Consider the following 20,505-nt stretch of genomic DNA (forward strand, 5'->3'; position numbering starts at 1 on the left):
ATCCCAGGAGCATTCGTCTAATTCAGAAGCTCAAAGACGTTAAGAGTAGTTTAAAATGGGAGAAGGGCTATCATCTTGCACCTCAAAAGGAGCAAGCAATTTGGGGATTTTCACATGCTTTTAGTCAAAAAGGAAAGTAATGTGTAAAATTTCTCAGAGGATTTCTCTCCAAACTTAGCATGTTCAAACTGAAAGATACATATTGCTTATCCTGGACTGCATAAACTCTTAAGTTTGAGACACTTTTAAAATCCACTTATCTGTGGACTTAAAAGCTGCTATTTTAGGTTGGGGTTTTTTGTGTTTGCTTAAGTATAAAATGTGTGAATTTTCTTTAGCTACTTGACACTTTTTTCTTTCACCCAGAAGACAAATAAACAAACCAACCCCAACTTGAACTGCGCCCAAGCACGGCCAATTTCTCACCAAAGTGTACATTTCAGATTGAAAGATTTACAGTGGAGTATCTCTAGTGTAGCTATGACGTTGCTTTAACATTGCATTGCTGTAATCTTCAAATATAGTAAATGCCATAAATGGGTTTATAGGGATTTGTGTGAAGTTTAACATTCAAAAGATAGCTTTTTAATGTTTCTCTGCACTATCAGTGAAAAACCAAAAAGCACAGGGATGAACTTAACACACATCATCAACAACAAGGGAGATGTTTGCCCAACGAAAATATTGTTCTTTTATTAATCCGTCCTTCCAAGCATCTGGAAACCCTCCCGTTTTCTAAAATTAAGAAAATACTTAAGTATTACAAAAAATAACATAAATGCAAACACGTAACCAAAGCGCTATGAAAACAAAGCTCTTAGCGTGCAAGTATTCCCTTACTTGGGTTACATCCTCAAAACTATGGATGCCCTTTAATGCCTATCCCGGATAAACCGGGGTAACCCATGGGCCATCGGTGCGTTACTATCATTGCTCATGTAGTGCAGTACATCTGCAGGCAGCCTGAGGAGCACAGCAACTTTCAGCTTGTCGCAGAGCTGCACGGCGGGGAGGACCCGCCGCCGGGCCGTGCCGTGCCGGGCCGAGCCGAGGCCGCCCGGGGCTCCGGCCGCCTCCTGCCCGCAGCTTCCCGCGGTGCTGCGAACCTCACCTGCCCCTGCCCGGCCCTCCTCTGCTTTACCCTCCTCTCCCGCGTTACGCGGCCGTCGCTCGCACCCTGCCGACACCCGCTCCGGCCCCGCCGCGCCGCTCGCCCGTCGCCGGCCTGGGTCCGCGCTCCTCCCCGCTCCGTCCCCCGGCACTCGCGGGGTCTCCCCGCGAGCCAGCGCAGGCCGCGGCGCGGGGTACGCACGCGTCGCGGAAGTTAAGCGGGGCAGCCGGCGGCGCTGGAACGCGAGAGGCGCGGAGGCGGACCGCGTCCGCGGCCAGAGGGGCACCCGGGCGGCAGCCCGGCCCAGGCAGCCCCCTCGGCCGCCCAAATACCCGCACCCGGCAGCGCTTCAGCGCATCCCCCTGCCCCCCGCACCGCCCCATCGAGCCGCCGCCAGCCGCGCCTGCCGCACGGAGCTCGGTGCCCTTAGCGGGCAGCCCCCGTCCGTCGGGCGGCCCCCGGGCGCGGAGCGCCGCGGCGTGTCTGCCGCCGGCCTGGGCTGCAGCGCGACCCGCAACGGCGGGGCCGAGCGCGCAGCCCCCGCGGAGCGGCTCCGCGTCGCAGCGCCTCCCCAGCCTTCCCGCACCCCCGCCCGGCTCCTCTACGGCAGCCGGCCGCCGCGGCTCGGTCCTTCCCCTGGAGTGGGAGGGCGGCAGCAAAATCACAGCCTTGGTCTTTTTTTTTTTTTTTTGATTTATGGCATTCTTTCATTTGCGTTCTTGTTTTCCGTGGGGATGGCTGCAACGGAGGCATCAACCTGTAGACTGAGAGACCTCTCGCCGTAGCCCGGCGCAGCTGCACGGAGGGCGCTCTGCGGTGCCACCGCCGGGGAGCGGCGCCGGGACGGGGTCGACCCCGCGGGCGGGCGGCGGGCGAGGGAGCGGGGCCGGCCGCGGCGCCCGGGGGAGCTCCCGGAGCCGGGCGACGAGGAGCCCAGGCGGCGGAGGTGCGAGCCCGAGCGGAGGCCAGCGGTCTTTGCAAGAGCCCCCGCGCGGCCGCGCGTTTGCCGGGGACGGCGGGGTGAACTGAGGCCCCCCCCCGCGCCAGAGAGGCTCCCCGAGCCGGGGGAGGAGGAGGAGGGGGGTGCAACAAATTGCCGCCAGCCGGGAGAAGTTGCAGCAGAGATCCCTCCCTCCCTCCCCCCGCTCCCTCCCCTCCCCGCTCGCGCTCTCCTCCCCGAGCCGTGGCAGCGAGCAGCGGAGCGGCCGCCCGACGAGCGAGCGAAGGAGCGAGCGGCGCCCGCAGCCCGGCGATGCTGCAGCGGCTCCCGCGGAGCCTCGGCGGGGTGGGCCCGGCCCCCGCGCGCTCCGCGCCGCCCGGCGGCGGCGCGCCCTGAGCGGGCGGCGGCGGCGGCCCCGCGGCCCCGCGGCGCAGCGGGCGCTGTTGCGCAACCTGCCCGGCGCTGCCGGCCTCCCTGCCCCCGCCGCCGGCTCGGCGCGGCGCGGCGCGGCTCCCGCGGAGACGGAGCGCTGATTCATGGGGCCCCGCGCCGGCTGCCTCGGCGAGGAGAGCGCGGCGCTGCCGCTGCCGCTGCCGCTGCCCCCGCGCGGGGTGTGAAGCCCCGGCCCCTCCTCCGCAGCCCCGTGCTCGCCCGCCCTGCTCGGGAGTGTGGTCCCTGCCGGGAGCCGCCGCGCCTGGCGCACAGAGGGAAGCGTTGATGCATCGCTGTGGAAATTCATTGTGTGACTTTCTGGGTATTTACTGAGTTTCAGACCGAGATGCAGCTCTTGAAAGCTTTATGGGCACTAGCAGGAGCAGCGATCTGCTGTTTTCTTATATTTGTCATCCACTCACAGTTTCTTAAAGAAGGTAATTATATCTGCATGTCTACATACCCTCTTCTTTAATGCTAAGGTCTTTACGAGGTGCCTTAATTATTTTTACTGTTTCCAGTATGTTCTATTTACAGCAGTGCTTCCACGCTATTTTTCCTTTCCGTTAAAGCCTTCTCATTTTTGTTCCTTTAGATAATAGGTAGCTTTAGACTTACATTCTTGGTAAATGTATATATAGATATAAAATCTGTATGATGCTTGTATTCGATGTTTTAGCCAGTGTCTCATTTCTTTATGGGGCATGCACAGTCCATAGAAAATATTTGTTGCTATCAGATGACCACAGAACAGTAGTCATCATGGGAGTATTAATAAACCAAAAAACCCTTAACAAGTAAACGTCTTATTTTTATACCAAATCAATAGGCGTCCTTTCCCTCCTCCTTATTCAGTACATTTTCAATAGATGGCACTAAAGTTCTATGGAAAGGGCAGGGCAGAGCAAATCCTGGGCATTCAGCATCTTCCTTCTCCTCGCTGCCCCAAAACTGGAAGAGGCCTTTGCATGGTTTCAAGGCTCCTGTTTCTTCCACCTTGTGGTCAGAAAATTGTGATTACAATTTACTGGAGAAAATAGTTTGGATTGTGTGGCAGGCTTTCTTCTTTTTTTTCCTGTGTGAGTTGGGTGAAAAAAAAGAATGTTTGATGAAGTGGATAGAGGAATTTTCTTGGGGAGTATCGTATTGCTCTTTTTTGTTTTGTTTTGCTTTGTTTTGTTTTATTTCCTCAGAAAATTACTCTTTTTTTTTTCTTTTCCCCCTCTGCTAAAATAACGATTCCAGTGCTTATTTGTAAAGCAAACTGTAGTCTGAGATTCAAGTGTGAATCCTGAGAGATGTATATATATTTGGTGGTGTGTGGGAAAGCCCATGGCTGTTCTTTAAGCAGTGTTAACAAATATAACACAACAATACGGGGGTTTTGGTGAACCTATTTATTCTTTTTTAGCATTGTAATATAGTTGAGGTGATAGCTGCCCGAAGAAGGAGCCCAGCTCGGCTGGGAGTCCTGGCTGTGCAAAGCATGGAAAAAAACTTTTATGTGACTGGGACAAAGTTTCACTCAAGACTGGGCAAAGCGACAACCTTGCAACCGCTGAAGTATCGCTACTGGTTTTAATTTAGTGTCAGTCCAAAAAAAGCACGAGACTGTACATTTTCACAGATCTTTTCTGAAGTGAATAAACGCTGATTTGCCTGATTTGGTTAATTAAGAAGCGTTATCCAGATATCTCCAGTGCCAGAGATTTCTCCTTTAAGAAACCTACCCATGCTTTAATTGCATTGTGTGCAATGCCTCCCACATAGTCACTTATTTAACATTCTTTTAAAATGCTCGGACTAGTGTATTTATATATATCTCTGTCTAATGAGATGACTCGTTTTGAGGAGATTTTGCAGAATGAAATATTGCCAGTCACTTCAGGCTATTTTTTTGTCAGTATTTGCCATTATGCTGCTTTTTTTTTTCTTCAGTCTTTCACTGCTTGATTTTGAGACCTGTGTTACTGTAAATAATCCATAAAGGAAGAAGCATTTTGTTGCACTTAAAATATTTCTTCTTGCATTGTAGGAGCAGAAAGCTACCAAATTAATATATAAAACCAGAAACCATGGCCGTACACCAAGCACTTTAACACATTTCACGTTGCTTCTCCTCCAGCATTTATAGCCACTCTTAATGTGGACTGCAGAGAGAAAACTGAAGCTCTTGGGCTTGTCCGATAACTTAATTGCATCAGTTTGTTTATATTTGTGAACAAAATATTTCTGCTTTGTTTAACTCTGAGAACTAAGTACTTACTGTAAATACAGATTGCGTGTATTGGGCTAGTTGTCAGCCTTTCCTTGATGGGTGCTAATCTCCACAATAGCATTTTGACCCCTTTCGTATAATTACTTCAGCAGTGTATGTATTCCTCCCTGTAGTTTCAGTAATGACACTGACTAGTTTAGTGGAATTGACTGAAAGTCTACGTGGTGTAACTGAGTTTTTTCTTTATGAAGAACTTCTAAAATATCCAATAAAAAATGATTGGTTTAAGCATAATACATTCAAATGCGGGCATCTAAAGAGAAGGAGAAATAGATAAGATCAAGCTATATATTGTAAACAGTTTGCAAAAGCAAGATTTACATTTCCTTTTTCATTTTAAAACCTGCTTTTTTAAAATCATTCTCAGTAAGAAAACAAGGGAAAGAACTGTGAGGAAAGGACTAGCAAATCATTTAACCATATGCCTACCACATTAGTTTACTAAGTAAATCTGTATAAAGAAGAATAGATGTGAGATGGCTGTTACCTTACCTTCAGAAGATTTGAAATTCTTTTCTGATATCAGAGTTAGCCCTTTACATTAAAATTTCAAAAAAAGTTAGGAATGGTGTGTCTCATTGCACATGATGTTGTTAGACTGTTGATTTCCTGGCAAAAAGATTAATTTCCCATTGGAGCCTAATGAACTACATGGGCTCATTGTTTGTAACTCAGCTGTGTGGTCGAAGTCCTAAGTTAAATGCTTAGACATTTTAATTTGATTATTTCTTGTGCAGAAGGATAATTTCCTGCAGTCCCGAAGAACAAACAAGTAAGCCACCAGTTTGCCTAGCTTGATCAGATTAGCTGATAGCACATATCTCCTGAGACAATTTGGCTGTACAAGTTCATACACCAAGCATCTCTTTTGTATGCAAGACAATTGATTTGAGAAGAATGACATGTAAAATTAATTAAAGGTCTGACTTAATTTATTAATGCACGCTCTTTCCATTTTTGCATGTTTCGTAATATTTACTGCTTATTATTTTTCCAGAGGCAGGTCGTAATAGAAAACTAACATAATCTTTACTTTACAACATCTCAAAATGATATAATTACCACGTCTTTTTCTGTATTCATTTTCCTTTTACTCACTTGGAATTAGTGATGTTATCTGTTATGTTAAACTCTTATCACCTATTAACACAAGATATTTTTATAATTTCCGTTGTACTGGATGGCTATAGTATGTAGAACTTTCATTACATCTAGCTGAAAGTTATTACCAGAACCAAATCCTCCTTCAGTCACAGTCATAAATATGAGATTGTGTGTTGCAACAGTCAACTGAGAGTTTTCACACTGTTAATTTTTCATTTTAGTTCCTATGCTGAACTTAGATATTTCTCTAAGTAGCCCTGTCTTAATTCCTAAATATTTTTATATACATTTTTTAACTAAGGCAGTTTAGTAGTAGCATTACATTACAGCCATTTAAATGATGCTAAAAAAACAATGAATGCTTGTTCTGAGATGAGTGGGAAAGAGCTGTTTAAATGTCTATTTTCATGAATATGTTTTTTTCAGGAAGTGAAGAATGGGTGACACAGGGTGCCATTTTTCCACACTTAGGCTTTTGTGTGGAAATACAGGTCGTCCTGTGGCTAATCCGTTCCCCTATGTCCAATCTGTCCTTCAGTGTTTCTAAAAGATGAATAGAGCTGTGATCCCAGAAAAGGGTATTGTGATATATAATTGCAGTCCCATGCCTGTCTGATCTTCCTGCAAAGCAGTTTAACATACTCTAGTCAGCTGCAGTCAGCATGAAGGGGTGTTAAAAATTGAAATACCTAAAACTTTTTGCATACACCATTGAGAATTAAAAGTAAGGAATTACATTCACTACCCATGTCTGATTTTAAATGATTTATAATCTGTTATTGTTTAACACGTTTATTCAAAGAGAACTGAAAAACATTGAGTCGATGTTACACACATTAATTGTGGGAACTCCTTTGCCCCCAGACAAGCACCCTTTCCACCTACTAGAACATTTTAACCATGCAGACACAGTAAGTGATGGGGAAAGGTAAAGGATACAGTTTCTAGATGTGTCTTTGAATGCCATGGAAAGTTAGGGGGTAACTTCGGAAGGGTATGTGTATATATCACAGACAGGGTGTGTTACAGCCCTGGATATACTTTAAAGCTTTCTTTATCCTGTGATTGCTCATTAAGAGACTGGCATGTCTTATCTATCAAGGGTGATTTAGTATTTTGGTTTATGAGATTAGGGTGGTGTGAGCCTTGTTTGGAGAGGGACTACACAGAAACATGGAGTCAGTCTCAAGAATGTTAAAGTATAGAGGATTGGAGTATTCAGATCTCAAAACAACATTCCTAATTTGTTGGGTAGATGTTCAGTAGTAAGCTGTGTAAAATAGGGTGATTTTCTGTTGATACACTGCAGCACTTAAGTAGAGACAAGAGAATTCTGATACTTCTGTTATAAATAGATGATTATGGCTATAAACCAGAATTTTAGTATCATTTGTGCAGATTTAATATATATATATATAAATAGGGTATCAGTTTGGCACATTTTTCATAATTATATTTTTTTTCTGTTTTAGGCACAAGTTAGCAATTACTGGTTATAGTCTTGTTGGCACTTCTCTGTCAAACACATTTAGAGGAATTAGTGTCATAATAGCAAAAAATACTGCAGCACTTTCTTTAAAAGAATGCATTTATTACACATAATAACTTGGTTAAGTTTTATACTTAATATCTTTATTCTGTCACTTTTTACAGATTTAAATATTTTAGCCTACTCTAAAAGTACACAAAAAGCTTTATGCATATTTTTGTGTTCTTAGGGTGTACATTTTGACACTGAAAATAATAAGGAACAGTATTCTATTTAGCTGTGCAACCCTAAATGACTCTGCTACTCCTCTGCTAATGTTTGAAAATGTCTACTGACAGTATACCCAAGATAATTTTGTTCAGACCTTTCTGTTCATATAATCTGATAGCTTTACAAAGTTGGTAAAACTAATGTTTACTGCTGTATAAAACATTTTGAGGAAAGGAGTTATTCTGTTCTAAAACTTTTTGAGACTTTGGCCCTCAAAATTTTCCTGGAAAGAATTTGAATGTGACTTATTACAACAAATAATATTGCCAGCCTTTCATTCCTTTAAAATTTATTTTTCTTTTATCTTGTAAACATTAAAAAAAAGAAAGACTTGAAACAATTAAACAAAGTGAGAAAGAAAATTGCTTTTAAGAATGTGGGGAAAAAAGTGTGGGTTTATGTTAGAGTTGTTTTTTTCAGTTTGCCCTTTTATGCTTAACCTGAGTCTGAAAACAGTAAGGTACCTTGCGTACCAGATGTGCTGCATATGTTACCAATATATAGTAAAACCAAGTTGAGGACAGTGTGTCCCACCTGCAAATTTGCCTGCTTGTAAAGGGTTTCTTACTTTTAACATACTGTCGTATAATTATTTTCTCCCGTTTGTCTTCTGTACATTTTTTTTGGGGGGGGAGGTGGTGGTGTTGTGGAGAGACAGATATGAATGAGATTATCACAGCAGCACATCAGGCTAGAGAGAGGCACAGAATGCAGAAGTGGAAGGTTTCTCTTCCCATCCAGGAAACAGATTTGGCAGTTAAAAAGCCCTAAGCTTGAATAAATGCTGCACAAGGAAAAAAAAAGTGAAAGGTAACCAATCTGGGGGTTTTGTTTGCATTTTTTAATAGTTTTATGGCAAATAAATAAAATTAAGAAGACCCAGTTCAGTGGCTGTTTGATAGTGCGTGGCACATCGGGACTGCAGAAAAATGAGAGAAGGTCCTGCTTTGAGATAAAATAGCTTTGTATTTGAAAATTTTTTATATTTTCAGAGGGCCTTTTTAAGATAGGGTTAGAGAAGTATAGCAGTGAAAGGGAACTATGTAGACAAAAGTTCTCAATAATTTGCTTTTGAGGCAGGCGAGAAAGATGTTCTGTATCCGACATCTGCTGTGCCGGGATATACCAAGAGGGGGAGTCTGACAGGTTTTCTACCCATAGAAGGTAGCTTTGAAATAGTCTTTGGTTTTGGGTGATGAAAATGAAAGATGCGTATGTCTTCACAGGGAAGTGCACCATAGGTGGTATAAACCCCCTACTTTTCCCGACTGAGCAACTTGAAAAAAGGAATTAGTAACAGATTTTCAGTAGCCTTTTTATGACTGCCTGTTTTCATGCCCCAAGAGCACAAGTGAGGAATTACTGACCTTTCTCAGCATTTATCAGCACTACCTGTTCTTAAAGGCAGTACTATAGACTGACGTGGGTCACATCATAGAAAAGTGCATGCTTTTTAGATCTGCTGACTAATATTTATTTTTCTTGTTTCTTAGCAGGCATACACTGTATCAAATACAAAACTGGAATAAAACCAAGACACTCACAACTGAGATTTTTTTAAAACTGAATTTAAAAGGGGATATTGAAAAAAAAGTATGTATTTAGAAGTCAAGAGTTCAATATAGTAATGGTAAGAAAAGCCATAAATGTCTTTAATTCACTAGTCAAAATATAGGCAAAATGATTCTCTTCTCATATGTATTTCAAAATAACTTTCTATAATCATATGAAGAAAAGAGGCCACACAAGTTTTTGTACTAATGGTAACAACAGTATTTGTTTTCTGGTAGTATTTAGATGTCCCAGTTGGAATCGGTGGCTCAGCCGAGTATGACTGGCCAACTGTAGTGTATGTTCATACAAGTCCAAGCCAGGGATCTATTCCATCCAGTATCTGGATTTTAGCAAAGATTTATTTTGCTCAGAAATTATATCCTCTTGCCACTTATAACCTAAAGTGATAGAAGGTTCTGTTTAATAACAAAATCCGATTATTTGCCTAAATGTGCTTTTTATGCCTGTTCTAGAAATCCAACACAATATAATGAATCTGCCTATTCATTATATTTTACCTTTGGCACTACATCAGTTCACAAGTAAATGCTAGTCAGAACAATAGATCTTCCTACTAATTGTTGTTAGTCTTGTGAAAAGCAATGAGTAACGTGTTTGAAATATATCCAAACAGCAAATTAACATATAAATAACCAGAAAAAAATAATGTAATGGATCAATACCTATTGAAATATTTTCTAAAAGCAGATGCTGCACTAATGTGTGTTTTCATATGACTGATTTATTATTTTTGACCATATGGAGCAAAGTAGGAGATTGTATTAATTTGTCAGGTGAAAAATTGTATTTATAATAGACCAGTATATTCTGGATCTCAGCTTCTTTCTAACGTGCCACAAGGCTGTATGGTATTCTAAAGTCTAGATGTTTAATTGCAGTAACACATGAGGAGAGATGTAGGCCAAATTAAGTGGATCCGCAGGAGAACAAAGGGAATAACTGCAACTTTAGAACATATGACCTAGAAAGAAGCACTGAAGAGACTAGAGTTATTGAGTTTAGAGAAGAGATTACTAGCACGGTAAGAGTTTTCAGTGGGTAAAATTCTGCCTTAAGTGTAACAAACTGTTCTTTCTGTAAAGTGGGAAGATTACAAGAAGCAATGAGTGCAAACTGATTTGAGGGAGATTTAGGGTAGACATTAGGAAAGATTGCAGCAGGGTAAACTTGTGCTGTGCATCAGGGAAGACTTGCCAATGGCAAGAACAGTTAAGCTTTGGAATAGATTTTCTTGGGAAGTTGTGAACAGGGGAGTTTTACTTTCAGGTTAAAATACTATCTGCTGGGAATAGTATCATTAAGTTGAAGCAGGCAGGCAGACTAGGTGACTTCTTCAAGTCCCTTCAAGTCTTATCCTCCAAAATGTGTGCTTACCTGGAACTTGGAAAGGCAGAAGATATTTAAACATCTGACTTCAGGGCAGTTTTCTGTTGACTGCTGAAGTGAATAGGCTCATGAGAAGACACACTAGGATCTGAAAGTATTCAGGGGACAAATAAAACCTCAAGAAAACAACCAGTGTTTTAAGTATTTTATTAGCTAAATCATGCCACTTTTTGAGTTGCAGATATAATTAAAAAAAAAAAAAAAGGAACAGAAAATCTCATAATATGTAGTTAAACATCACTCTTTTAAGTGCTGTTTATGTTGCAAGCTTTTTAGGACTTGAAGGTGTCCTGAAGCAGGGCCTTGCTGTTCGCTCTTCTTTGTATACAAAGAGCAGTGAAATTAGAATATTAGTGTCATTCACTTTCCGGTATTTCTTATGGGATAAGGATTCGGGTTAAGGATTGTTGAGCCCTACCAGTCTGTGGTTGTTACCCCAGCACCTGGAGGGCTTATCTCCAGGTGGCCCTGTGGCTGCTCTGACCTCTGGTATGGGAAGCACAGAACCAGCCCCACAACAGGGTCAGCTGCAAATGGCTTCAGAGCGGTTCTCTGTCAGCCTGTGCCTGTTTGGTGCTACGGATGATTAAGAGCTTTGTGTTCATTGCTGTCTGTAATGGTGTGTACCTTGATGCAATACTGTCCAATTTTTATGATGTCTGCATGGTTTCAAATCCAGTAGCAAAAGGAAAATTAGCAAATCGTGCTGACAGAAAGGCTCATGGATTGAGATAAGGACAGGGAGATCACTCACCAATTACCGTCACAGGCAAAACGGACTCAACTCAGGGAAATTAATATAATTTATTGCCAATCAAAATCAGAGTAGGGTCATGAGAAACAAAACCAAATCTTAAAATACCTTCCTCCCACCCCTCTCTTCTTCCCGGGCTCAACTTTACTCCTGATTTTCTCTACCTCCTCCCCCAGCGGCTCAGGGGGATGGGGAATGGGGGTTGTGGTCAGTTCATCACACGTTGTCTCTGCCGCCCCTTCCTCCTCAGGGGGAGGACTCCTCACACTCTTCCCCTGCTCCAGCGTGGGGTCCCTCCCACGGGAGACAGTCCTCCATGAACTTCTCCAACATGAGTCCTTCCCACCGGCTGCACTGCTTCAAGAACTGCTCCAGCGTGTGTCCCTTCCACAGGGTGCGGTCCTTCAGGAACAGACTGCTCCAGCGTGGGTCCCCCACGGGGTCACAAGTCCTGCCAGCAAACCTGCTCCAGCGTGGGGTCCTATCTCTCCACAGGTTCACAGGTCCTGCCAGGAGCCTTTTCCAGCACAGGCTCTTCACAGGGTCACAGCCTCCTTCAGGCGCATCCACCTGCTCTGGTGTGGGGTCCTCCACGGGCTGCAGGTGGATATCTGCTCCACCATTAACCTCCATGGTGCAGGGGGACAGCCTGCCTTGCCATGGTCTTCACCAGGGGCTGCAGGGGAATCTCTGCTCTGGTGCCTGGAGCACCTTCTCCCCCTGCTTCTTCACTGACCTTGGTGTCTGCAGAGCTGTTCCTCTCATATTCTCCTACTACTCTCTCTGGTCACTGTTGTTCCATGTAGCAGGTTTTTTTCCCTCTTTTTAAATATATTATCACACAGGCGCTACCACCATCACTGATGGGCTCAGCCTTGGCCAGCAGCAGGCCCGTCTTGGAGCCAGCTGGCATTGGCTCTATAGGACACAGGGGAGGCTTCTGGCATCTTCTCACAGAAGCCTCCCCTATAGCCCCCCCCGCTACCAAAACCTTTGCCACACAAACCCAATACAGTCACACTCCACAACTTGTGCTTGGAGCAGGTCCTGCCTGGAATCCTTTAGGACGAGAGGAAATGGCCTCAAGTTGCGCCAGGGGAGGTTTAGACTGGATATTAGGAAATTTTTCTTCACTGAAAGGGTTATCAAGCATTGGAACAGGCTGCCCAGGGAAGTGGTTGAGTCACCATCCCTGGAAGCATTTAAAAGACATTTGGATGAGGTGCTTAGGGACATGGTATAGTGGTGGTCTTGGTAGTGTTAGGTTAATGGTTGGACTTGATGATCTTAAAGGTCTTTTCCAACCTATATGATTCTGTGATTCTGTGATTCTGTGAATTTGTTCATGTCTCTGGAATAGTTATGCACTACAAAGTTGTTCTACTTAGAGGTGTAGAAGAGCTGGGTACTCGTCATTGTTTCCGTGAGCTGCACTAACATTTCTTTAAAGACAGGAAATAAGAAAGTTTTTAGAAGTTACTGTATTGCAAGTTAAAATTTCCTTACCCCTTTACACTAGTTTGCCAAAAAGCACTCACGTTTTATGTGTTTTTGTGGTGACTGCTAATCATGAGAGTGATGTTATATGATCTCTTTTGTACTTTGCTATAGTTTTTATTGAATTAAATTACATGGTTTTCTGCATGATTCTTTCAATACAAATTTATGGCTTTAAGGAAGAAAAAACCAAACCACTGCTCCATTATTCAGAGTTGTACATGTTTTGGAGATGTGCGTCGTGGATCTGGGAACAGATTTAGCCTCAAGAGAATCAAACAGTTGTTTGAAATGGTCACTGCTTGAGTATCACCTTGCTTACGGCTATGAACTAATTGAGATTAAACTAAAATGATTGCGAGATGCTTCCTTTTCCTGTGCATCGGCAGTTCCCACTATCTGTTAATGCTTTAAAAGTATTATTTAGTCATTAAAAAAAATAGTTGTGCTTCTGGGTTCCTCTTTTGTTCTAGCTTTTGCCTTTGTTTTTCTAAATACATGCTGGTAGATGAAGTAAAGAGTTTTCAGCTTCGTTTATTGTGAGAAGATCTTGTAACTGTTGTAAGCATTTTTGTATGCTTGGCTATAAAACTATATAGATTGTACCAGATGCTGCTGTAACTTATTTTATAGAATTATAATGGATGTTGATGAGTCTTAGAGTCAAGCCTTTAAAGATAAAAATCCCTTTGCTGTGTGTTATTTTTTTGGTAGTATATAGTAACAGCCCTGTTTTATTGAATCTTTTCACCTTTCCATTATTTTGATCAACATTTTAGTAAAACTTTTTCTATTTTAATATTATAAGAAATTTTATGTCTTTCCTAAAGACTACAACAACATTTAAAATGTATTTTACCTGTTATTTAGGTAATAAGTGGCATAATTTTCAAGTGGGCTGAAGACCCGAGAACTCCCCTTGCCTGCAATTAGAGATGTGCTTCTGTTTAATTATGCACTGAGGCCTTACCTAGAGCCAGAACCGTACCCTTGCAGTCACTTAACAAATCTAGAGACGCTCGCAGTTCACTGAAGAAGTATGAGAAAAAGATTGTTAAATTCTACTTGAGCAAATAGTTAAAATAACAGAAGTTATGAGCTATCATTTCTCCTCAGTGTCTCTTCACAGCCTTAATGCTTCTCTCCAGCTAGAATTGCCCAGTTTCTTCAGTGGTCTGTGTCTACTTCCAGCATGCTCCTTCTGCCTTCTGCCTTGCATGCTCTCCCAGGCGAATGCAGCATTCTGCATGCATGTGTGGGAACATGGGCAAAAAGGGAGATGGTCAAGGGATCTGTTATGATTCTGAACATTGTGCTTTTCTTCCCTAGTTTCTAGGCTCTCTTAGAAATAAATTCCATATTAGCTTTGCCTGTATGCTTGTATAACTATATGTATAGCCTTCAGTGTCCCTTTACCCATTATAAAATTCTTCCAATCTGATTTTTAGGTTAGAATATGGCTGGCCATATGATCTTGTTCAGTGGGCATTAGGGCGTTCTGTATTAGCTAATGAACTACCAGTATTCTGATTTAGTTTTGTTAGAATACAGTCTGAAAATTTTCTTTTCTAGTACTGACAGAGAACTGAGATGAACAAGGAATTTGTGCCCTTTTTGTAATTACTTCCTCTTTGTTAGGTGGGAATTTTTCACTGGATGACTCAGTTGCAATCTTCCAGGCAACTGGTCCCTTAGGAAGCCAGTACAGATCATAGAATCATAGGATGGTTTGGGTTGGAAGGGACTGTAAAGATCATCTAGTTCCAGCCGCCCTGCCATGGGCAGGGATACTTTCCACTAGATCAGGTTGCTTAGATGCCCATGCTGGGGAAACCAAGTCTATATGTAGTTAAGCTTATGTATTTTCACATGAATTTTATTGTAATGTTATCCTTTTAAGTTTTCTTCTTCTGTTTTGTGAGCTCTATCATGGTGAGAGCTAAAATGCATTAGATTTATAATAGTTCTTAATATTAAACTCAGTTCATAGAAATTATATATGATTAGTAATTTGTATTATGGTGTAAAATGAATGTAAAGTCTCTATTTGTTACAGGTATTTGAATGAGTAGTTTGAAAATTATTTTCAGTTCACAAGATGAGATTTGCAAACCTCCCTTTTTCGGCAGACAAATGACGGAAGTAAAATTAAAAGGAGTAGCTTGTCTCTCAGATTCATTTTAATGCTATGACTTTCTGACATGATGTTGAAGATGTCAGATCTATCGCTAGGCTTATATAATTCCTGTTCACTGTAACGGGAACTGCAGACACCTGTGCATCTTTAGGCAGGCAGGTTCTTGAATTCAGTAAAGCTGTCCAGTACTAGGGTGGCATGTCAAAACACAATTTTCTTCCTAAGAAAACAGAGCAATCATATTTTCTTCTCCAGATTTGGGTTTTTTTAGAAAAAGAGAACAGAACACAGTAAAATTTAAATGGAATTAGCAGTAAAAAGAGCAAGAAAAGGACTGCAATTTGCAGCTTATTTTAATTTTCTAATAGTTTACAATTCTAAAAGCCAAACAGAGAAACCTTTGCCGTAGAACTACTCATTTGTTTGATTGCTTTCTCCTGCACTTATTTATGTTACGGTTTAAAAGTGGCCAAGGTTAAGCAGAGTTGTGCTTACTAACTGTGATTTAATCCTGATTTCTTCTCAATGTAGCTTAATTTTTTAGTATAAACTGTAGCCATTTAAAATAAAAAGAGCTATTCTGAATCCATATATGAGAAAAGATTATGTACAAACACAAAGGAAATAAAGAGTTTGTAATGAAGCCTCACTGTTAATTTACATTTTGAAAAAACAAAAAGTTGCCATAGTAACAAGTAGGTTGCAAAAATCTTCTAAATCTGATGCATTAGACTGAGGAAACTCTTAACTTGCATGACATGTTTCTCAAGTTTTGTGAATAAGAGCATAATTCTGTGCATTTGTGGGGTTGGCCTCAAGTAGTTTACATTTGTGCAAAACATAATAAAATATGAAGGCATTGGTAAGCTATGCAAATGGAGCCTTTTGCAGTAAGCTTTCTAATTATGTTGTTCCTAAGATAATTGTTGTTTGGGTTTTTTTCCTAAAAAAATAGTAACATATATAGGTGTGTTTCAGTATAAGAATTTGTTGTAGCTCTGTTGTTGTTCAGCAATTGTCCATTTAATATTGATGATTTTTAAATATGCGGGCAGTATTTTCTGTCTTTTCTCATAAATTTCTTTTTAATTCTATTTAATTCACTAATTCTTTTTTCTAGAACAAACTTACATATAATATTTTCTGTATGAAACAGAGCTTTGGTAAACAAAAGATGGAGTTAATAGTGAGATCCATTTTTTGCTATTTTAAAAGGCCAGTTGTAGTACTGTGGCCTATGAGTATTGTAAGCTCTAGTTCTGAGTGTCATGGACTCTGTTAGCTTTCTAACTCCATGTGCAGGCGAACTGAGCCAATTACTTTTATGGAGCAATTTGCAGGGTCAGTTGTTTAACCAGTTAATTTACTGCATATCTTAAGTCTCAGCAAACAGTTTTTATTTTCAGTGCTATTTATATATTTTATACTGTTTAAGAATTATGTAAGAAATAATAACATTTGCCCCCAATCATCATCTAATGCTTTCTAACTATCGTCGTGTGATCTAGCTCTACTGATGACGGCCAGTGCCCTTTTGACTCATGGGACGTCTGAGCTATTTAACTTTCTAAGGTGAAGTTTTTGCTGATGCCTGATGCAGTTGAGTGTTATAGCTTGAATAATTCTTCCATATTGGTATGTTAGATTTAAAAATAGATCTCATTTTTGAGTATGTTAAATGTAATAACAGACACTACTTACCACTAGACAGCACTAAGGTATTCCACCATTTTTCAGCTGCAGTTCTATTGCAAAGTCTCCTTTTCCATTATAAATTATTAGTATTTTTTTTTTAACTAACATTTAAGTTATTTTCTGTAGAATCATAAAAAATAAGTTCAAAGCCCTCAGCAGAACTGAATACACCTAAACCATTGCTCTGCTTTAAGACCTCTGATGATGGAGGTTCTACAGCTTTCCTGGATTTTCATGTTGCACTCATCTGTTATGTCTGCGTTTACTCTGAGTGCTTGCTGCGGTATCAATCATTTTGTCATGCAGGAAGGCTGGAGCAGAAAGCACACACACACACAGACACACACAGCGCTCTTTGAAATCCTAGCATACTTAACCCAATTAAATCGTAAAGATAGTACTTTATGTATGATTGCGGGGTTGCAGTTGCAGAATGTGGTGAACAGCAGACCAACAAGGAGTGTTCGCTCCGTGCCGGGGAGGAGGGAGGCCCTGCTGAGGACAGTGGGGATCAGCGGTGAGGTGTGGCATCCCTAACTGGGGAGACAGTGCTGGGACAATTCTTCTCCCTCACTGTTCTTCCTTGGCTCCTGCCCTTGAGGGGGCTGCAGCCATTTTTTTATACCTGCTTGTTGCCCCCTTTGTGTTTGCACCTCATACAAGGATGTTTTAAATATATGAGATGCATGTTCCTTATTTGCCTTAGTATGCTGGTTCTGCTGAACTCCCAAGGCTACATTCTTTCAGTAGCCAGTAACTGAATGTGATTTGTGTTTATACCCCTGCCTCTGCCATCATCCTGTGCTTACACCCTGGGGGGGCCCTACTCCCCATCACTGCAGCATCAAGATGGCTTCTGGTACTGCCCTGAGTGCTCTTCCTCTGCTTTTCCAAAATATCCCAGGTCAACAGACCACTAGTGGTTTTAGAGTTTGCCAACGATTGCTATTTAATGGTATTTCAGAATCTTTAAATGCAGAGTCCATGCATGTTGCTGTTTAGGAGTAGCATCTATGAAGCTCTTGACCATCTACTGTGGTTGCCCAAGACTTGCTGTTTGTCTTGCGAACACAGTTCGTAACAATGCATTCCATATTGTGACTAACGTCTTTGTCGTGTTGCTTTGCTTCATACGGAAAGGTAAATGTGTAAGGGAGAATTTTTTTCCCGTTTTAAAAATACATGAGTTTCTCTTCGTTTGAGGTAGAGAAGGCATTCAAAGAAGCACACCTTGCTCTCCAGCAGTATAATTTCTGACAGTTTTGAAGGAGGTCACTGGCAAACCTCTATCCAATGGGAGAAAACTGGGAAATGGTAGGATAAAAAGTCAGGTTTTAAATCCATTTTTATGTAAACATTTGGTTCTTGGAAGCGTTTAGGAGACACAGTTGCTGCTGTTGTCAATCATCTTGAATATTTTTGAAAATCATCCATCCCTAATTGCTACTCTGTAAAGTCTAACTTCGTGTTTCTGTTTTCAAAAGTCTTGGCAAATATATAGCTTATTACTTTATGATAGAGATGGTAATTAAAGTGTATGTTAGGGTGCAAAATCTATTAGGAGATATTCCTTGCATGCACTTAACTCATGTCCATCTTCTGCGTTTTTGTACGTCAGGGTGCCGTAAGGGCCGCGGCACCCTGGGGTTGGGGCGGCAGGGCCGCTGGGGCTCCTCAGGAGAGCCGGCCGGGCAGGGCCTGGCAGCCAGGGCCCATCCCACCCCAGCCAGGAGCAGGGCAGCCAGGGGCCACCGGGGCAGCCCCGGCCCTGGGCATCGGGCACCTCCCTGGGGACAGGGACAGGCCGAGGCCAGGCCGGGCCGTGGGCCCGCGGCTGGGCCTGGCTTGGCAGGGCCTGTGGCCGGGCAGGGCAGGGCTGTGGGGAGCTGGAGACCAGCCCTGCTGCAGTGTTGCTGGGATGGGAGCTGATGGCCCTGGGGGGCTGGAATGGGGTCCTGGGCTGTGGGCAGGGTGTGCTGGGCAGGGACATTAGTGCCTGCAGGGCCCTGTCATTGTATCTGCTTTTGTAGCTGGTCCGGTAACAAAGCCACTTGAAAGTATTATAAATGCAGCACGAGAATACCAGCATGCATTGACACACTGATTTATTTTGCATATTATGTGGCAGGCATATACTTGTGTTTTAAAGACCATGAGCATTACTTGATGGATGTGGTAATGGGTCCTGAACAAGCTCGATCTGGACTGGCAGCTGAAGAGAACTTGAGTCCTGTGCTGAGGATGATTGATATGGCGCTGCTTGATGTCAGTGCTTCGGGGAAGTAGGATCTATGCTTCTGAAAACACCACTTCTTCAGAAAGATAGAAAAGGAATGCAAAAGAGGAGGGGTAATACTGAATTGAACTGTATTGGACTTTCTCTAAGTCATCACGGACATATCAGTTAGGTCCTCCTTCTCTAAGCTGCATACAATAAGGAGTTTGTTGCGTTTTAGTAGTACCCAAAAACTTTAGAAAAGCACGAAGTTGTCTTCCATGGATGTGAGTTTGTGAAGTGTCTTGGGATGCTTCTCAAAAGGCAATGTTATACCACTGCAGGATACTTTTAAACTAGTACTTTCGTCTCCTTTCCAGTTTCCTTTCTTCCGCCTGATGCTCCAGCCATTGAATAACATGGAATATGGGACATCATAGTTGATCTACAGCAATGGACTGTGTTGCCATGACATAGAGTTTAGGTATCATTGTAGTATCATGCAGAAGGAGATGCTCAGAGTAGTGAAAAGATGTAGTTATACACAGTAATCTTAAAACAAATTGTAGAAATCAGGAGCAAATTGTGCATGGTTAAATTGCTTTTTCCTCTCTCTCTATTGTTTATTATGATGTTACAACAATATGACTTGCATCCCCACAAGTAAAGTAATACTTTACTGTATTTGTGAATGTGATAGAGTAGTTCATATTTTAGATATTGTCATGTTTGAATCATATATAAACATATTGATTCATTTAAACTGCAGTAATACAAAGTTCCTTTTGTATTGCTGTATGCAAAAGACAGGCTGCTATGTCATTGAAACCCACATTGTCCTTCTGTGGGATAATTTCCATAGTTTGCAATTATGATTTCTCTTCTCAAAAGACATTTGACAGCTCTATGATGGTAAATCAGTAACCAGAACTCTTTTCTAACCCATCCAGCTAGAACAGTGTGTATTCTTTTTAAATTCTGCAAGTATCTCAGAAGGTCTCTGTGTACAGATATGTGCAACGAATCTTTGCTGGTGAAACAGTAGTTGTCTTTCCCTCACCCCTCTGCTACGAAGGCTTTACTTTGTATTTTGGTTGTATCACAATCCCAGCTGTCCTGAAGCTTTGTGAAGCTTACGTACAATTCTGAGGCTTGACAGGCTTAAATGCACATTTGTGGATTGTAGTCTGACCAAATTTTGTTTTAGCTGCAAGAGTGACTGCTTGCAGCAGTGTGGATGTGCTGTACCTGTAAGAGAGCTTGCATACATGTTCATTTGCATCTCAGTATATGGAACGTGCATTTGATTTTCAGTTGTATATAATGACTGCAATTTGGATTTTGGATGAAAATAGGAAATGTTGTGACCACAGAAATGGTATACTTACTGAATCTTTAGTTCAAAAAAGTGGTGAAAGGTTTACTTATATTTTGGAACCCATGCTTTTCATATTCTGTACAGGCAAAAACATTCTTAGTTATATATCCTTAATGTTCAGCATCATGAAAATTGAGTAAACATGTTTACTCAAGTGCATGTTTGTGTTTTGTGGTAATAGGTGTACATATACCATGAATATGAAGGTGAAGAACATTTCATAAATGCAGTATGCAAGGGACTT

At 42.0% G+C, this 20,505-nt stretch overlaps 1 protein-coding gene across 2 annotated transcripts in view; it reads left to right on the forward strand.

Moving 5' to 3' along the window:
• Nucleotides 1–2,467: 2,467 nt before the first annotated feature.
• Nucleotides 2,468–20,505, forward strand: part of TAFA5 (TAFA chemokine like family member 5) — a 313,335-nt gene continuing 295,297 nt past the window's right edge. For both annotated transcript variants that reach the window (XM_075492411.1, XM_075492420.1), the window contains exon 1: nt 2,468–2,920. In XM_075492411.1, coding sequence (XP_075348526.1) covers nt 2,830–2,920 — 91 coding nt within the window. In that variant the 5' untranslated portion in view covers nt 2,468–2,829. The remainder of the gene's footprint in view (nt 2,921–20,505) is intronic.

The sequence above is a fragment of the Mycteria americana genome, chromosome 1 (assembly GCF_035582795.1).
Source record: "Mycteria americana isolate JAX WOST 10 ecotype Jacksonville Zoo and Gardens chromosome 1, USCA_MyAme_1.0, whole genome shotgun sequence".
NCBI classification, from domain to species: domain Eukaryota; kingdom Metazoa; phylum Chordata; class Aves; order Ciconiiformes; family Ciconiidae; genus Mycteria; species Mycteria americana.